Source organism: Staurois parvus, unplaced genomic scaffold (genome assembly GCF_062004578.1).
Source record: "Staurois parvus isolate SC_StPar_1 unplaced genomic scaffold, SC_StPar_1.0 ptg000011l, whole genome shotgun sequence".
NCBI lineage: Eukaryota > Metazoa > Chordata > Amphibia > Anura > Ranidae > Staurois > Staurois parvus.
Window position 1 is genome coordinate 35,789,632 of NW_028317807.1, and position 18,280 is coordinate 35,807,911.

The following is an 18,280-nucleotide window of genomic DNA, read 5'->3' on the forward strand; positions in this document are numbered from 1 at the left end:
ATAGACTATTTTAGAGGGATTGGAACTTCCTAGGTGTCATATTTTCTTCTGGTAATATGTACAAATGAAAGGGGTAGCCATGGGGACAAAGTATGCTCCCAGTGTGGCCAATCTCTTTATGAGCGATTTACAGTTAAGTCAATAATATAAAATGCAGCGCTAAATGGTATAAAATAATACAATATAAAAGTGACAAGTGATGTCACATTATATAGAGCTCTAATTGGCACTTGACTCCATCACTTGTCACTTTTATATTATATTATTTTATACCATTTAGCGCTGCATTTTATATTATTGATGTACTAGAGGATAAAGGGGTTCATCCTTTTGCCAGCTGCTTAGTTGCACAGAGCGCTTGCTTGTTACACATTTTGATTTACAGTTAAGATTTACATTAGTTGAAATTTTATTAGAGGTTTATAGATGATAGTATTGTAATACGGGATGTCGAAAAGTTTATAGAAGAATTAAATAAAAACCCTTATGGTATCTCGTTATCAGGAAAATAGAATAAGGAAATAATAAACTATTTGGATTTAGTAATCTTCAAAGCCCAAAATAAATGGTGTGTAAAGACATTTTTTAAAGATGAGGATAGAAATGGATACATACCTATTTTGAGTTATCACCACCCTAAGTGGATACAAAGTATTCTGAAGGGGCAGATTTTATGAATTAGAAGAAACTGTTACTATTAGGAACAAGGGAAAATTTTGATAAAAAGTTTTGAAGAAAAAGGCTACAAAAGAAAGGAATTGATAGAAATTCAGAAAAAGTAGGAAGAATGGCCAGAGATATGTTGAAGAAGAAAAAAGTGTTTGAAAGACAGGAGATTACATACATAACAGATTTTAATGGTCAATATAAGCAACTTGAGAACATATTGAAAAAGCATTAGCCCATATTGTTAAACATATAACCCATATCTAGGGTGTAATATGTAATCAAAGAGCACCTATATGCACCCCTTCGATCCCATGTATGGGAGGTATGGGCAGACAGCTATACTAAGATTCTGCAGGAGCCTGACATTGCACCCTTGATTTGCTGATTACAGGAGCAAAGTTCTGCAGGCTCCAGAAAAAAATGCACATTTTTACTTGCATTTTTTTTTTAAAGGTGAACCTAGCCCTCAAGGGATAAAACTGTTAGTAAAATACTGCCCAAGAAACAAAGTTTTGAATACATGCATCTTCTGTGATAGTAGATTTGTGTCATATGTATTGGAATTCCCTTGTGGGTTACAATATGTGGACCACTAAAAAAATTATCAGTGAGAATTACTGAACACAAATACTAGAAAAGGTTTTAAGAAGCACGGTGTGTCAATGCACTTTTGGGAGTGCGACAATTGTAATCCCAGGGATTTTTTTTTTCTAAAGGGATAGAGTGTTCAATAATTGGAGATGGAAGAACCTTAAAAAGACAATATCGCAAAGAGAAACACAGTGGAGATATGAACTGAACACCCTTACACCCAATGGTATGAATATTGACATAGATCTTAGCGGTTTTATTGCTAATTTTTAGTAGTGTACACAAATCCCCTTACCTGAAAGTGATTATGCAATTATGATATATTTATTCAATTATAGTAGTAATTTTATATAATAATTGTTAAGTGCCCCTTCCCCCCCAAAAAGAAATTATTAGATCATATCCCTTTAAAAGTATTCACTGAACATAAAATAGTTTTAATATTTGATCTGTTATTGTAGCATTTTATACGTTTTTAACAGAGTATGCGGATAATACCATATAGAACGTTATAATTTAATAACACAAGATGTAGCAGTAGAGCATAGCCATGTTAATTGTCTCAATAACAGAGAATGACAGCGAATGAGCCAATTAGGAATAAGCGGAAAACTTAAATAAAACCGAGTGATCACAAGAGGGCACCATTTTCCTAAAGGCGGCCTGACAAAACGCATTGGGCAGAGCCTTTACCTGTAATGTCGCTTCCACTGTTTAAGGTGCATGGTCATCTTTGATGGACAGAAAGCGAAGGGTGAGTAAGATAAGTGGTTTACCTGTCTTTATAATGTGAGTGCATTAGTGGTTTTTGGTGGAAGTAATTGTTTAAATATATGCATTTTTGGTAAGTGTACAATTTGTGTCATTCCATGTCGTGAGATACTTAAGGCTTAGTACCGCTCTGCTATAGCTGAGGTAGGAGATGTTACAAGCTATCCTCCAGGATACCCAATATACTGCCCCCTCCTACTACTGGATGCTTGCATACCAACTTGGGGTGAACCCAGGTAACCTTGCTAGACACAGGTTTCAGTATTGCTGGCCAGAGTGATGAGAAAAACAGGTAACCGTGCTAGTAAGAAGAGAATTTCCCTGAAGGGTGCATATTGATGTCTAATATTATGCCAGCGTACACACTGATGGTTAAACTCAGCACTCCCAAGGGGTAGAAAAAAGTTAACAGTTTGCCGATTATGAGTTATTTACAGTAGAGTTACTGGGTGCATGCTAGTTACTGTAAAAAGTCTGCAAAATGATTGCTGTGAAGCTTTAGGAAGGGTCTAAGAAAATATGGGGGAAGTATTTGATTGTTTTCTGCTATATTCTATTTAGTTGTATACACTATAACTGTGTGTGTTTATGAAAGGGACATTGCATAATTTTATAGCATACAATCAGGTGTAGGGCAGTTGCAGGACATTAAAAGGAAGTCAACTTGAAGTCAACAGTACTTGACATGCCATAACAAATCACTAACTAAAAAGATGCTTTTACTGCAGCTCACAAACAGACATGCTCAGAAAACTAACCATAGGCAATGCTGGATTTGTAGCAAATAGCACCCTAGTATATTGAAGATTTCCCTTGTGGCAATACCAGTAAATGTCACATCTCTCTTGAATGGTACCCCATCGGCCAGTTTACAAAATTTGTCAGACAATGTTGTTAAACAATCAGTCTCCTTTCCAGGATAGCTTGTCTATTTATGAGCTTACTGGACAATACAGGAAAGAGGTATTCGGTCTCCTTCAAGTCTAGAAAGATTGCCGATGATGGATTGAATCCATACTAAATGTCTAAGAGGTATTGGCGATATCTTTGCTAGCATGTTTTTGTGGTTTACATGAGCAGGGATGCCGATTTCATGGCAATTTTGCTTATACTTTTAATTTACCTAGCAGAGACGTTGCTTATGTGTCTTGAGCTTTATAATGTGTAAAGCTACAGTTCCTTCTGAAAAGAAGCCAATTTTGCTGATGAAACATCTTCCCATGGAATAGAGACTGTTTAAAATTGCTTCATAAAGCAACAAGGGGACAGAGCTTCTGCTTTCAAGACCAGGAAGTTCCCCAGTCACGGGAGGGATCGAATAATAGTCCACCCACCAAGAAGCACCTTGGAGAACTGATAATGGACTAATATTTGTCCAGGAATGGACAAAAAGGGGGGAAAAAAGCAAGTTGTCCTTGCTCAGAGCTATGCTTTAGAGACTTTATTTTATATTTGTTATACCCATAGGGTTCTTCTTTAAAGATCCTTTTTTCAGATGCATTCGCATGAGAATAACTGAGATAACATTATTCCTAGGCGCATAGCCAGCTGTGACCTTGTGCGCCTAACTAAGACACAGAAGTGTATTGTCCAGTCAACTAACGTGATCTAATTCCTATCTCTAAGCTGTACTAAAGCCATTATTAATATTCTGAATAGACAAGAGATCTTTCTTGCAACTATTCTGTGTGCGTGTTTTCTCTCCCTGTGCAGAGCATAAGGGGTTAATATACTTTTCACAGTATATAGAGGTTGTTTTTAACTTAACAATTGTCATGTTGGAAAAGTACAGGAGGACCAAGGGCACAGAGTGATGGTAGCATCGCCTCTTTCAAAACAGAGCAGTACATCTGTGAATTCAACATACCATAAACGAAATTCAGCTCCCCGACACCAACAGCACTCATGCAGCCTTACAGAAGGACACTGCCACCACCATGTTCCACTATAGACACCATGTATTTTTCTTTGTACTCCTCACATTTACGATGCCATACAGTTTTAAAGCCATCAGCTCAAAAAAACATTTATCTTGATCTCTTCACTCCAGAGTACAGAGTTCCAGTAGTGTTCTTTTTCAACATGAGCCCTGTCAAATCCTAGGCAGGCTTTTTGGTGCATGGGCTTTAGAAGAGGCTTCCTTCATGGATGACACCCATGCTTGCCATTGCATGAAAATCATCCCAGTTTGACTTTTGTCTTCCTTAGCTAACTGCAGCCAACTGCATGCACCCATGCATGCCATTCCTCTGCAGTGTATGCCATATTGTGTCATGAGAAACAACCACCCCAGATTGGCTTTCTACTTCTTCAGCTAACTGCAGTGAACTTGCATGGTGATTTTCTTCAACCCTTCTCATCACAAGACACTCCTGTCGAGGTGTCAACTCCCATGGATACCCTAGACATTTCTGTTTTCTGCAGTTTCAGCTTTGTTATATATATATTTTTGTATCACTTTTGTTACAGTATTCTGACTGATAAGTAAAGCTTTGCTGATCTTCTTGTAGCCTTCACCTTTCTTGTGTGAAGAAATGATTTTCTTTCTCAGGCCTGGTGACATTTCTCTTCCATGTGCTGCCATTGCTGACAGCATGAAATGGGACAGGGTTTTCTTTAACTAACGCCCTTTTATAATCAACTGTCTGGTGGACACCTGTTTAATGAATAATTAGACTCACTTGTAGTTGAATTCTTGTTAATTAGAATTTGTCTAAAATTTAGCTTTGCTCCTAGGACTTTCATAAGGTGTATTCATTTTTGCATTATGGCCTTGAATTAATTTGTTAGGAAAAATACTTTTGTGTGCACAAATGAACAAATCTTGTTTGCAATCAATGGCCCGCATTTGTGGGAGTATTTTGTAGTATAGTGTCCCAAATGTTGATTCTGAAAGGAAAGTAAAGGTTTTCTGACAAATCTGTAGGGGCGTACGCATTTATGCTGAGCATTGTGTATATACAGTATCTCCCAGAAGCGAGTACACCCCTCACATGTTTGTAAATATTTTATTCTATCTTTTAATGTGACAACACTGAAGAAATTACACTTTGCTACAATGTAAAGTAATGAATGTACAGCTTGTATAACAGTGTAAATTTGCTGTCCCCTCAAAATAACACAACACACAGCCATTAATGTCTAAACCGCTGGCAACAAAAGTGAGTACACCCCTAAGTGAAAATGTGAAAACAGTGTGAAACAATACACTGGGCATAACAGTACTGTATAGGGCTCCTTTCACAATGATGCAAAGCAGTTTCCCCACACCGCGTGTGCAGTATAGTGTACCTGCAGCTTTCCTGCGGTTTTGGTGCACTTTCTGAAAGCGCACCAAAACTCCTAAATGCAGGAGTTTTGGTGTGTTTCCAGAAAGTGTACGACACCTGCAAGTGCAGCAGGCATGGCAGTTCCTCTTAAAAGCAATCCAAGTCTGCTTGACAGGTGGTGAGTAGGCGATATGTTGCCTCCTCACCACCTGATTTAAAACCATGATTGCCGTGCAATGCACACAATTGCGACACAGTAGTATGGCAATGAGAGCTTTAAATCGGGTGTGAGGAGATAACACTGTCCCCGGTGATCTTTGACTACCTCTAGGTTGCTTAGATAGATCTCCACCTCTTTAACCGCCCGCCAAGCGGCATTCCTCAGAGGGGACATCTACACTGATAATCAATGCCCTGATCATCAGTGTAGCCCCATCAGTGCCACCTGTCAGTGCCCATCAATGCCACATATCAGTGCACATCAATGGCACATATCAGTGCCGCCAATCAGTGCAGCCTATCAGTGCCATATAGGAGTGCTGCCTTGCAGTGCCCATCAGTGATGACTATCAGTGAACATCACTGCAGCCTCATTCGCTCACATCAGTGAAGGAGAAGAATTACTTATTTACAAAAACAGAAACTAAGAAAAAACTTTTTTTTCCCCAAAATTTTCAATATTCTTTAGTTTGTTTCGCAAAAAATAAAAACCCCTAGTGGTGATTACATACCACCAAAAGAAAGCTCTGTCTCAACAAAATGATAAAAAATTTGTTTGGGTACAGTGTTGCATGACCACGCATATGTCATTGAAAGTGTGACAGCGCTGAAAGCTGAAAATTGGCCTGGGCAGGAAGGGGGTAAAAGTGCCCGGTAGGCAAGTGGTTAAGGCTCAATATAAAAACCCCAGCGCACAGGATCACCCCTTACAAAACAATATTGAACCAAGGTCGTGAATTGCTGCTGCACACAGGTCAGACAAACCAAAACAGAAAAAAACAATCAGCGCAGATCACCACCTCAATAAAATTATACATAAAGTAATTGTGACAAAACTTTTTTTTTTAAATCAATATGTGAATATTCCAAAACAATTAAATAATTAATGTGTTGCCCATAATAAAGCCAAAAATATATGTAAAGTCCAAATAAAAAAATATATAAAATCTTTTCTTCCCAGTGCCAGAACAAATACTTCCACCATCTCACCAGATGTTGGTATGTCTTATACTTTGTGGTGCAAAAGGAATCCTGGAGGTCTTAAAGGGGGTCTAGGAGCCCAAAATAATCCTAAAAGGCGCAACACTCACCATCTGGTGAGTGCGGTAGATGTTGGTTTTTCACTGGTGGATGGTGGAAGTATTTTTTCTGGCACTGGGGAGAAAAGATTTTATATATTATTTTATTTGGACTTTACATATATTTTTGGACACTTTATTATGGGCAACATATTAATTATTTAATTGTTTTGGAATATTCACATATTGTTTTTTTCTGAAGTGGTTAAGGCTGCCTACCCCTGATTTAGAGCTACCATCTATGTATTTCAACTGTATATTTAATTGTTAACTAAAAAAATAAAAAGCGGCCCTAGACCTGGTTTACGTAAGCATTGGCATCTTCTAACACCCTGGTCACATCAAAACAGATTTTGAAATCGTGTGACTTACAGTGAAGTTGCACAATTTAAAAATCGGGTGACCTGCCGATTTCACCTGAGATTTGCAAGACATCTGACAAAGATGTTTATGCAAATCACAACAAAAGTAGTGCATGCAGTACTTTAGAAACCGGTGTGGCTCTGACCAAGTTGGAACCTCACCAAAATGACAATAAGGTGTGACTTGGCATACGATTTGCATGTAGCATGGCATGCAAATCACACAGGATGTGAATGGAGTGTTAATCACTAGTGGAGTGTTAATCACTATCCACAAACTATCCACAAAGATGTCTTTTGAAGAGGACTAGTTAAACCACAGAAGATTGTTTGCATGAATAAATAATAAAAAAAAAAAAAAAAACTCTTCTAACCCAAAGTGTGCTAAATGGAAACTAGAGCATACGTTCAATAAAAAAGTTGTATATATTTTTTGCAGGTTAACTTGATTTGTGCTAATTTTCACCAATTATATGTCATATGCTGATTTGTATGTTCTCCCAGTAGTCTATAACACAATGCAATTGGTATCCTTGCTGAATGAGCTTGGTAAGAAAATTTTAAAACCAGACACTAACATAGTGTATTGCTTACAGTGAAAACCTATCGATTCAGATAGGAGCTGCATTAAAGCATGTGCTGTTCTAAAAGTAACTGTCAACATACATCTAAAAACTTTAAATATATTATTACATTTAAGGTCAGATTTTGAACAATAGGATTATGATCCAAGTAGCATAAAAATGAAAAAAATCCTCGAAGGCTACAGATTCAACCTAAAGTTTTTTTTTCATTAAGCCATGTCATCTGTCTCTGGAAAATGACAATTCATTAAAGGTGCTGCCTTTATATAAATGCACTGTCTTGAATTTCCCTATCACTAACCAAAGACAATAAGATATGGATAATTTAGTCAGACCAGGAGAAAGTATACATTGGTGCTGTGTCTTTTACCTTATCTCTCAAATGATGTTCTGCTGCTTCAATGTTCAAAGGATCATCAAAATTTAACAGATCCTGCAGGAAAATAGACAGAGGTCACAATAAAAGATTTCACAGGTAAAAATATTGTACATTACCAGACCATGAACACAATGCTTCCAGTTTAAGCAAAAGAATCAGCCAACCTCTTCTCTCAAAGGTTGGATTTTGCACTGAAGTTTTTTCTTAACTTGAAAGGAGAAAGTTATGAAGAGTCACCCATTACATTTATAACTTTTAGTCATACAAGGAAAAGATTATTGAATGGAATGGTTTATCTGCATATATTACCATATCCTTAAACAGACCATATGCTTTCTGAACTTTGGTTTCTAAGGAATCGGGTGAAATTCGCTCTGTGCGTGGTCTTCCTGGCCCCACCACCTTTCGACAAATGTCAATCATTTGATTAACTTTTGTCAAAAGGAGCCTGCTGGAACATTGTCTGCCAAACCACCCAATCAGATGCAGCAGCTGTTCGGGTATTTTAACAGGCAGACGGCTGTCAAAATATAACAGCTGTAGTGGAGACTCATTGATCTGCGCTATACAGCATGGATGGAGGAATCTAATTATTTTGTTCCACTTGCAGGCAAAAGGGAAAAATGATTACTGAATGGCCAGCTTTACTGTATGAGTAAGCTAAATCAGAAGAATTTTGACTTACCCATAAATTCCATATCTTAGAGTACAGTACAGGACACTGGCAACTTATTCATACATCATGGGTTATAGGCTTGTAGCTTCAGTTATTTGGACATGGTCACCTGGGACACCTCCTTTATAAGGTGCTTCCTTTATAACCCTAACCCACTCAGTGAGTCACTGTTTGGAATGAAGCATTGTACAGTAACAAGAATAATTTATGGCAGTGTTTCTCAACCTTTTTCCAGTCAAGGCACCCTTTAAAATTATGGACAATTTCAAGGCACCCTCTAAAATTATGGACAGATCCAAGTCACCCTTTTAATTTCTGAACAGTCTTGAGGCACCTCATTCTAAAATGTAAAAAACTATTCTATTAGTTTTATATAATGCAGCAACATCCACACATGTAGGACACCCAGTGTTAGAGGTGATTTATTCTTCCAAAGCAAATACACTTTTGCATACTAATACTGACAAGTATTTAAGTGTTTCTCTCTTCTCCCTAGGTTTTTCTCCATCACTGAGCTAATGTGACCCCAGCACTGACAGAGGAGCAGGGGAGGGACAAACAAAGATGATCTGCAGACAACCGATATCCTCCTTATTAACTGATGATGTCATTGGTTGTCAGGATGCCAGAGGCTAGAAGGTTGTAATAGTGCACATTGAAAACCTGTGGCTTTGTGTAATTAAAAGGCAAGCTTGTTCCAACTGCTGGCTTGTATACAGGTTTTGGGCAATTTGTAGACATTTTGCCAAGGCACTCCTGAAGAAACCTCAAAAGCACCCCAGGGTGCCTGGGCACCCCGGTTGAAAAATCTTGATTCAGGGAAAGTGTCCTGTACTGTAATTCAAGATACACTATATTGCCAAAAGTAGTTAGGTCCATAAATATTGGGACATCGACACAATTCTAACATTTTTGGCTCTATACACCACCACAATGGATTTGAAATGAAACGAACAAGATGTGCTTTAACTGCAGACTGTCAGCTTTAATTTGAGGGTATTTACATCCAAACCAGGTGAACGGTGTAGGAATTACAGTTTGCATATGTGCCTCCCACTTGTTAAGGGACCAAAAGTAATGGGACAATTGGCTTCTCAGCTGTTCCATGGCCAGGTGTGTGTTATTCCCTCATTATCCCAATTACAATGAGCAGATAAAAGGTCCAGAGTTAATTTCAAGTGTGCTATTTGCATTTGCAATCTGTTGCTGTCAACTCTCAAGATGAGATCCAAAGAGCTGTCACTATCAGTGAAGCAAGCCATCATTAGGCTGAAAAAACAAAACAAACCCATCAGAGAGATAGCAAAAACATTAGGCGTGGCCAAAACAACTGTTTGGAACATTCTTAAAAAGAAGGACCACACCGGTGAGCTCAGCAAAACCAAAAGACCCGGAAGACCACAGAAAACAACTGTGGTGGATGACCAAAGATTCTTTCCCTGGTGAAGAAAACACCCTTCACAACAGTTGGCCAGATCAAGAACACTCTCCAGGAGGTAGGTGTATGTCTGTAAAAGTCAACAATCAAGAGAAGACTTCACCAGAGTGAATACAGAGGGTTCACCACAAGATGTAAACCATTGGTGAGCCTCAAAAACAGGAAGTCCAGATTAGAGTTTGCCAAACGACATCTAAAAAAGCCTTCACAGTTCTGGAACAACATCCTATAGACAGATGAGACCAAGATCAACTTGTACCTAGAGCGATGGGAAGAGAAGAGTATGGAGAAGGAAAGGAACTGCTCATGATCCTAAGCATACCACCTCATCAGTGAAGCATGGTGGTGGTAGTGTCATTGCGTGGGCATGTATGGCTGCCAATGGAACTGGTTCTCTTGTATTTATTGATGATGCGACTGCTGACAAAAGCAGCAGGATGAATTCTAAAGTGTTTCAGGCAATATTATCTGCTCATATTCAGCCAAATGCTTCAGAACTCATTGGATGCCGCTTCAAAGTGCAGATGGACAATGACCCAAAGCATACTGCAAAAGAAACCAAAGAGTTTTTCAAGGGAAAGAAGTGGAATGTTATGCAATGGCCTAGTCAATCACCTGACCTAAATTCAATTGAGCATGCATTGCACTTGCTGAAGACAAAACTGAAGGGAAAATGCCCCAAGAACAAGCAGGAACTGAAGACAGCTGCAGTAGAGGCCTGGCAGAGCATCACCAGGGATGAAACCCAGCGTCTGGTGATGTCTATGCGTTCCAGACTTCAGGCTGTAATTGACTGCTAAGGATCTGCAACCAAGTATTAAAAAGTGAAAGTTTGATTTATGATTATTATTCTGTCCCATTACTTTTGGTCCCTTAAGAAGTGGGAGGCACATATGCAAACTGTTGTAATTCCTACACCGTTCACCTGATTTGGATGTAAATACCCTCAAATTAAAGCTGACAGTCTGCAGTTAAAGCACATCTTGTTCGTTTCATTTCAAATCCATTGTGGTGGTGTATAGAGCCAAAAATGTTAGAATTGTATCGATGTCCCAATATTTATGGACCTGACTGTATTAGGATGCCTGCCTATACATGCACATGAACTTTAATGGCATCCCAGTCTTAGTCCGTAGGGTTCAATATTGAGTTGGCCCTCCCTGTGCAGCTATACCAGCTTCAACTCTTCTGGGAAGGCTGTCCACAAGGTTTAGGAGTGTGTCTATGGGAATGTTTGACCATTCTTCCAGAATCGCATTTGTGAGGTCAGGCACTGATGGCACTTGAGAAGGCCTGGCTCACAGTCTCCACTCTAATTCATCCCAAAGGTGTCTATCGGGTTGAGGTTAGGACTCTGTGCAGACAAGTCAAGTTCCTGCACCCCAAACTTGCTCGTCCATGTCTTTATGGACCTTGCTTTGTGCACTGGTGCGCAGTCATGTTGGAAAAGGAAGGGACCATCCCCAAACTGTTCCCACAAACTTGGGAGCATGACATTGTCCAGAATTATTATTATTATACAGTATTTATAAAGCGCCAACAGTTCGCTCAGCGCTGTACATTACAATTGGAGACAGAACATGCGACAGTACGATAACAATACAATGTGATACACGAGGGGTTCGAGGGCCCTGCTCTTTCTAGCTTCCAATCTAGGAGGGGGAGGATAGTGGTACAGGAGGAAATAGCTGTGGGGGACAGAGTGGTAGGAAGAGAGGAGGAGGTGGGCAATTAGCAGGGGGTGGGGTAGGCTTCCCTGAAGAGGTGGGTTTTCAGGGTGTGCCTAAAGGAGAGGAGAGAAGGTGATAGTCTGATGGATTGGGGTAGGCAGTTCCAGAGGATGGGTGACGCCCTGGAGAAGTCCTGGAGGCGGGCATGGGAGGAGGAGACCAGGGAACTAGAGAGAAGGAGGTCTTGTGAGGAGCGGAGAGTGCATGTTGGGTGGTATTTAGATATTAGGTCAGTGATGTAGTTTGGGGCAGTATGATGGACAGCTTTGTACGTCAGTGTTAGGATTTTGAATTTGATCCGTTGGGCAATAGGAAGCCCGTGGAGGGATTGGCAGAGGGGGGTGGCGGAAACGGAGCGGTTGGTAAGGTGGATGAGTCTGGCTGCCGTATTCAGGATCGACTGAAGCGGGGATAGCCTGTGGTGAGGCAGGCCAGTGCAGTAATCGAGTTGTGATATGATGAGGGAGTGGATGAGCTGCTTAGTGGTTTCCGAGGTTAGGAATGGGCGTATTTTGGCAATGTTGCGGAGGTGGAGTCTGCATGAGTTTGTTAGTGATTGGGCTTGGGGCTGGAAGGATAGATTGGAGTCAAGGATGACCCCAAGTCCTCTGGCTTGTGGGGCGGGTCTGATGGTGGCATTGTTGGATGTGATGGAGAAGTCAGTGGGGGGTGGTGTGCGGGCTGGGGGGAAGACGAGGAGCTCGGTTTTGGAGAGGTTCAGTTTAAGGAAGTGGAGCGACATCCAGTCTGATATGTCGTTCAGTAGGCTTGTGATTCGGGCAGAGACTGAGGGGGTGAGGTGAAGGGTGTAGAGATAGATTTGCGTGTCATCGGCATAGAGGTGATAGTTGAAGCCATGAGAGTATATGAGTTGGCCAAGGGAGGAGGTGTAGATGGAGAAGAGAAGGGGCCCGAGGACAGAGCCTTGAGGGACCCAAACAGAGAGGGGGAGGGGGAGCGAGAGGGAGGTGGTTGCGTTGTAGGTAACGCTGAAGGAGCATTGTGATAGGTAAGACGAGAGCCAGGAGAGAGCAGAGGCTCTGAGGCCAAGGGAGTGTAGCTTTTGGAGGAGGAGGGGGTGGTCGACTGTGTCGAAGGCCGCGGAGAGGTTGAGGAGTATGAGAACTGAGTAGTGGCTATTAGCTTTGGTGGTTAGCAGGTCGTTGGATAGTTTGAGTAAGGCAGTTTCGGTGGAGTGTAGGGGACGGAAGCTGGACTGTAGGGGATCGAGGAGGTTGTTGTCGTTGAGGTGGGAGCTTAGGCAATTGTAGACTAAGCGTTCGAGGAGTTTGGATGTAAATGGCAGTAGGGAGATGGGTCTAAGGTTGTTCGGGTTATTGGGGTCCAGGGAGGGCTTTTTAAGTATAGAGGTGATGTGCCGTGCTTCAGAATGTCTTGGTATGCTGGCACCTTAGGAGTTCCCTTCACTGGCCAAGCCCAACCCCTGAAAAACAACCCCACACCATAATCCCCCTCCACCAAACCTTACTCTTGGCACAATGCAGTCAGGCAAATACCATTCTCCTGGCAACCGCCAAACCCAGAGACATGCATCGGATAGCAAGACAGAGAAGCATGATTCGTAACTCAAAGGAACACATCTCCACTGCTCTAGAGTCCAGTGACGGTGTGCTTTATACCACTGCATCTGACGCTTTGCATTGCACTTGGTGATCTAAGGTTTGGATGCAGCTGCTCAGCCATGGAAACCCATTCTATGAAGTTCTCTATGCACTGTTGTTGTGCCAATCTGAAGGCCACACAAAGTTTAGAGGTCTTTAACTATTGACTTCGCAGGCAGTTGGCGACTTCTGCGCACTGTGCGCTTCAGCATGCACTGACCCCGCTCTGTCATTTTATGTGGCCTAACACTTTGTGGCTGATTTTCTGTTGTTCCCAGTTTGCTTCCACTTTGTTATAATACCACTAACAATTGACCGTCAAATGGCCCAAGTTCAGAGTGTCACTGCAAGAATCTTGTGGCCAAAAGCTGCATCCTCCTGGTAAAGCTTTGAGTAAGCCTGAACAGAGGACCAGGTGGCAACCTTACACATTTGGGCAACAGAGGCTTGGTGCCAAAGGCCCAGGATATTCCTAGAGATCTGGAGGAGCGGGAAAGCAAAAATGCACTTTTGTTTGAGAGCATACATTTCTGTAATTAAGTTTCTGATTGATCGTGCAATGGTGAATTTAGAGGCAGGGTGTTGAAAATGCAGGGGCCAATCTGCTGATAGTCTAAAGATTTACTGCTGCTCAAGAGCCTTGGGCTTCAGCAAAATTGCATCCTCTGGCAAGAAGAAACAAGAGCTATGCTGGAGGTAATTTACAGCACACACTATTTTTGGTAGCATAATATTGTGGAATGTACAGTATGTTCCACTTTAAACACAACAGCAAACATTTATTATATTGCAAGCTCACCATTTCTTAGATGTGATGGCTGCATTAATTTCCTTTTTTAGGCTTATTTCTTCTATTTTCATTTGGCAATCCAGCCAGTAAGTCTGTTCTTCAAAAGAACAAGCTCTTTAGCAGAATGTTACAGAGATAAGACAAACCATTTAACACTAGCAGGGGTGCTTACAATGGTCGGTTTTGATTTAAAACCTTTATTCCAAAAAGGAAGACCGTTTGCTGTAACTAATTGTGAAGTATTAGCTGGAGTTTAGCTTCAGTTTACTAGTGAATCTAAATCTGCTTCTATATCTAATACTCCCCACCCCCAGACGGACAATGCTGCAGTCCAAAAATGCCCCTGTGTTCCTTCATCCAAACTGGTGGCACTCTAAGACTGGAGGTGTGTTACTGGACAGATCATCAGGTAGAAACAGAGATAATAAAAAAAGACAATTGCCTCATTCACAATGAGTGTTTGCTTTTCCCCTCTTAACGCCAGAGCTCCTGGCAGGCAAAAAGCTGCTTAAAACAAGCACCAAAAGCCATGTATTGCAAACACGGTTAGGTGCGTCAAGAATTTGGGCATTAATGTATTTCATTGGCCAGATTATTTTATTCTGGCCACTGGGATGCATAAAATTTATCAAATGCGCCTAAACGTGTCTAACGTTTAGTTAGAGCCATTTACACAAAAGCTCCTCTCCTGAAGTGAGTTCTTCTAATAAGCCTGTGTGTGCATGAAGTCAGTAGGACAAGACATGACTTTCATAAATCTATGCCGATTCTTTTATTGTTTACTATGTGTTTTGCACTCTACAGAACACCTTTAAATATTTGACACACAATCAGTCAAGGTTACTGCTGTACAGGTTCCCAGTTTTAGTTTCTTCCAAAATGGTAAAACTTTACATTGTAAACAATGACAATTCCCAATAGGAAAAAATAGATGTAATAGAAGTAGTAGAAATAGTTGCAGATATATATGAATATATAAAAACATAACCTGTACATAGCCCAGGTTGTGAACTGGTGTATATGTAGGGCTATTTCCTGTCTTTGTTTAGATTAGCATGCTCAAAAGATTGTTGCCAAACCCTTTGTTATTAACACTAGGGATGCACCGAAATTCTGTTGGTCGAAACGTTTCGGTCAAAAACACCCCTTTTGGCTGTCGGTCGGAATGAAATCAAAACTAACAAAAAAACCCCAAAACCACTGATAAAGATGCTGAAAAAACGCCGCCCCTCAAAGCCTCTCGCTGCCGCCCGTCCGTCGCTCAGTAGTTCAGTCTTACCTGAGAAACCATCGATCCCGCCTCTGGGCATAGTGATGAGTGAAGGAAAGATGGCCGCCACACATCTCTATGCCCTTGGAGGACTGGACCAATGTCACTTCCAGTTCCGGCCATTTTTTCCCCCCAAAAGCAATATATCGATGCGGTTTTTGATCTACTGCTTTACATTGCAGAGGAGAGATGTGGGGTCTTATTGACCCCACATCTCTCCATAATTATTTCTATCACAAAGGATGCATGCATTTCTTGTAATAAGAATAAAAATTATTACAATTTTTTTTTAAAAGGAACAGTGCAAAAAAACAAACAAAAACATTAAATACATTTTTTTAAAACGTTTAAAGTTCCCCCCGGGAACATTCCCACATATGTAAACGGTGTTCAAAGCACACGTGAGGTATCGCCACGAACATCAGAGCAAGAGCAATAATTCTCGCACTAGACCTCCTCTATAACTTTACACTGCTAACTTGAAGAAATTTTTAAAGCATCAACCATGGAGATTTTTAAGTACTGCAGTTTCATGCCATTCCACGAGCGTGCGCAATTTTACATGACATGTTGTGTATCTATTTACTCGCCGTAACATCCTCTTACATATTTTACAAAACAATTGGGGTATATATAGTTATTTTTAATCAAAGTTTATCTTTGTCCAAAAAAATATATATTCATTTTTAAAAACTGCACATTTCAGTTTCGGTTTTCGGCCCAGTGCATTTTTAATTTTTGTTTTCGGCACCAGAATTTTCATTTCGGTGCACCGCTAATTAACACACACTAGTAGAAAGTGGTTTAAAAATTGGGAATTATGATTCGACTGAAAATTCCATATCTGGGATACAGTACTTGTATTGATAGACCATGAATACATGTCGCTACCCTCGAGAGATTAAACAATTGCAAAAAATTTGCTGGAAACACCCCCAGTGCACTCTCATATAACCCCACCCACTCCATGGGACTGCAGTTTTGTAGCAAGCAACAAGAAAAAACAGAATAGAGGGGAGGGACCTCTGTCCATTACTGTACGAAATGATAAATGCAAGTCAAAATTCCTATCATGTTAAGGCAGAATTAAACATGAAAAGTTGAACTGCTGCTGACAGGTTTTTATAATAGAAGAGACCCTAGTGGTTTCATCTATCATAAATGCTTTACGTTGTCTGAAAGTGAACACTGAGCCAGGCATGTGTAGCTCAGGGTACATTTACTGAATAGCTCTGCACTGTGATGGAGTAACTCCCCTGTGCATGCAGGAGAGTGACGCCATTGTGGGCTGGCCATCCAAGCAGCTGAACAGAGAGAATTCAGAAGGAAGACTGAGAGAAGATGGAAGCACCTGAGACCAGCTGACGAGGTGACACTGTAGCGCCGGTGGAGGGCTTTGTTTGACAGGTAAGTCTGCCACAATATGCTAATATGCCGTGCATACAATCATATTATGGCATAAACCTTCTGGGGGCCTGTTAAGAAAAAAAAGGAAAAAGAGAGGAGTTGAATTCTGCTTTAATTGTGCAGTACAAGACATAGAACTTAGGACTTGTATTCTTAGACCATGGAACATCCCCAAGCAATAAATCGAGGGATGGGCAACATAGTAAAAAGTCCCTCAGAAAAAGCAAGGGTTAACAGATACAAAATATGGCAAGTTGCAGCTAGGAAGATGTTGCAGCTAGGTAGAACCTAAAGGCTCTAACCACATCCACAGTCTTGAAGCAGCCTGTTCTAAAATGTAAAAAACTAATCATTTTATGTAATGCAGCAACATCCACACACACGTAGGACACCCAAAATTACAGGCGATTTATTCTTCCAAAGGAAATACACCTTTGCACTTTGGAAATGACTAGTATTCCAGTGTTTCTCTTCTCTCTCAGTTTTGTTTCCTCACTCAGCTAATGCGACTCTAGTGCTGACAGGGAAGTGCAGACGTCATCCTCATCAACCAATGACGTCATTGGTTGTTGGGACGCCGACAGATAGTGGGTTGTAATGAAGCACAATGAAAAACCTAAGGCATTAAAAGGCAGGCTTGATCCATCCATTGGCTTGTGTCCAATTTTTGGGCATTTTGCCAAGGCACCCCTGAAAAAACCTGAAGGCACTTCAGGGTTCCTGGGCACCATGGTTAGAAAAAAAGCTGCTTTAGAGTACTAAAAGGTGGGAATGATGGAGTCAGAAATTCCACCTATCGTTTAGGACAGGGGTGGGCAAACGTTTTGACTTGAGGGCCGCAATGGGTTCATATATTGGACCCGGGGGCCGGACTAGCTGCTGGCCGGCCCAGCCACTACCATGCCATCCATAGTAAGTATAGTAATATTACCCCATAGTAAGCATAGTAATTAATCCCCCATATAGTAATTCATCCCCCCTATAGTAATTCATCCCCCATATAGTAATTCATCCCCCATATAGTAATTCATCCCCCATATAGTAATTCATCCCCCCCATAGTAATTCATCCCCCATATAGTAATTCATCCCCCATATAGTAATTCATCCCCCCTATAGTAATTCATTCCCCCCTATAGTAATTCATTCCCCCCTATAGTAATTCATCCCCCATATAGTAATTCATCCCCCCTATAGTAATTCATTCCCCCTTATAGTAATTCATCCCCCATATAGTAATTCATCCCCCCTATAGTAATTCATTCCCCATATTTTGGCAATTCACTTACCTTTGCTCCGCGCGTTCCTCTCGCCGTGTTCCCGCGCCGTTCCGGTCTTCAGGGCGGACTGTGAGAGGAGAGGAGTTCGTCACGCTGCCCCGCCTACATCCTGACAGCCAATGTTTGCCACGCTCCGCGGGCTGGA

The 18,280-nt window shown here is 41.0% G+C and overlaps 1 protein-coding gene across 2 annotated transcripts in view; it reads right to left on the reverse strand.

Moving 5' to 3' along the window:
* UBE2F (ubiquitin conjugating enzyme E2 F (putative)) overlaps window positions 1-18,280 on the reverse strand; it is a 373,705-nt gene that overhangs the window by 60,889 nt on the left and 294,536 nt on the right. For both annotated transcript variants that reach the window (XM_089672398.1, XM_089672399.1), the window contains exon 9: window positions 7,915-7,977. In XM_089672398.1, coding sequence (XP_089528524.1) covers window positions 7,915-7,977 — 63 coding nt within the window. The remainder of the gene's footprint in view (window positions 1-7,914; window positions 7,978-18,280) is intronic.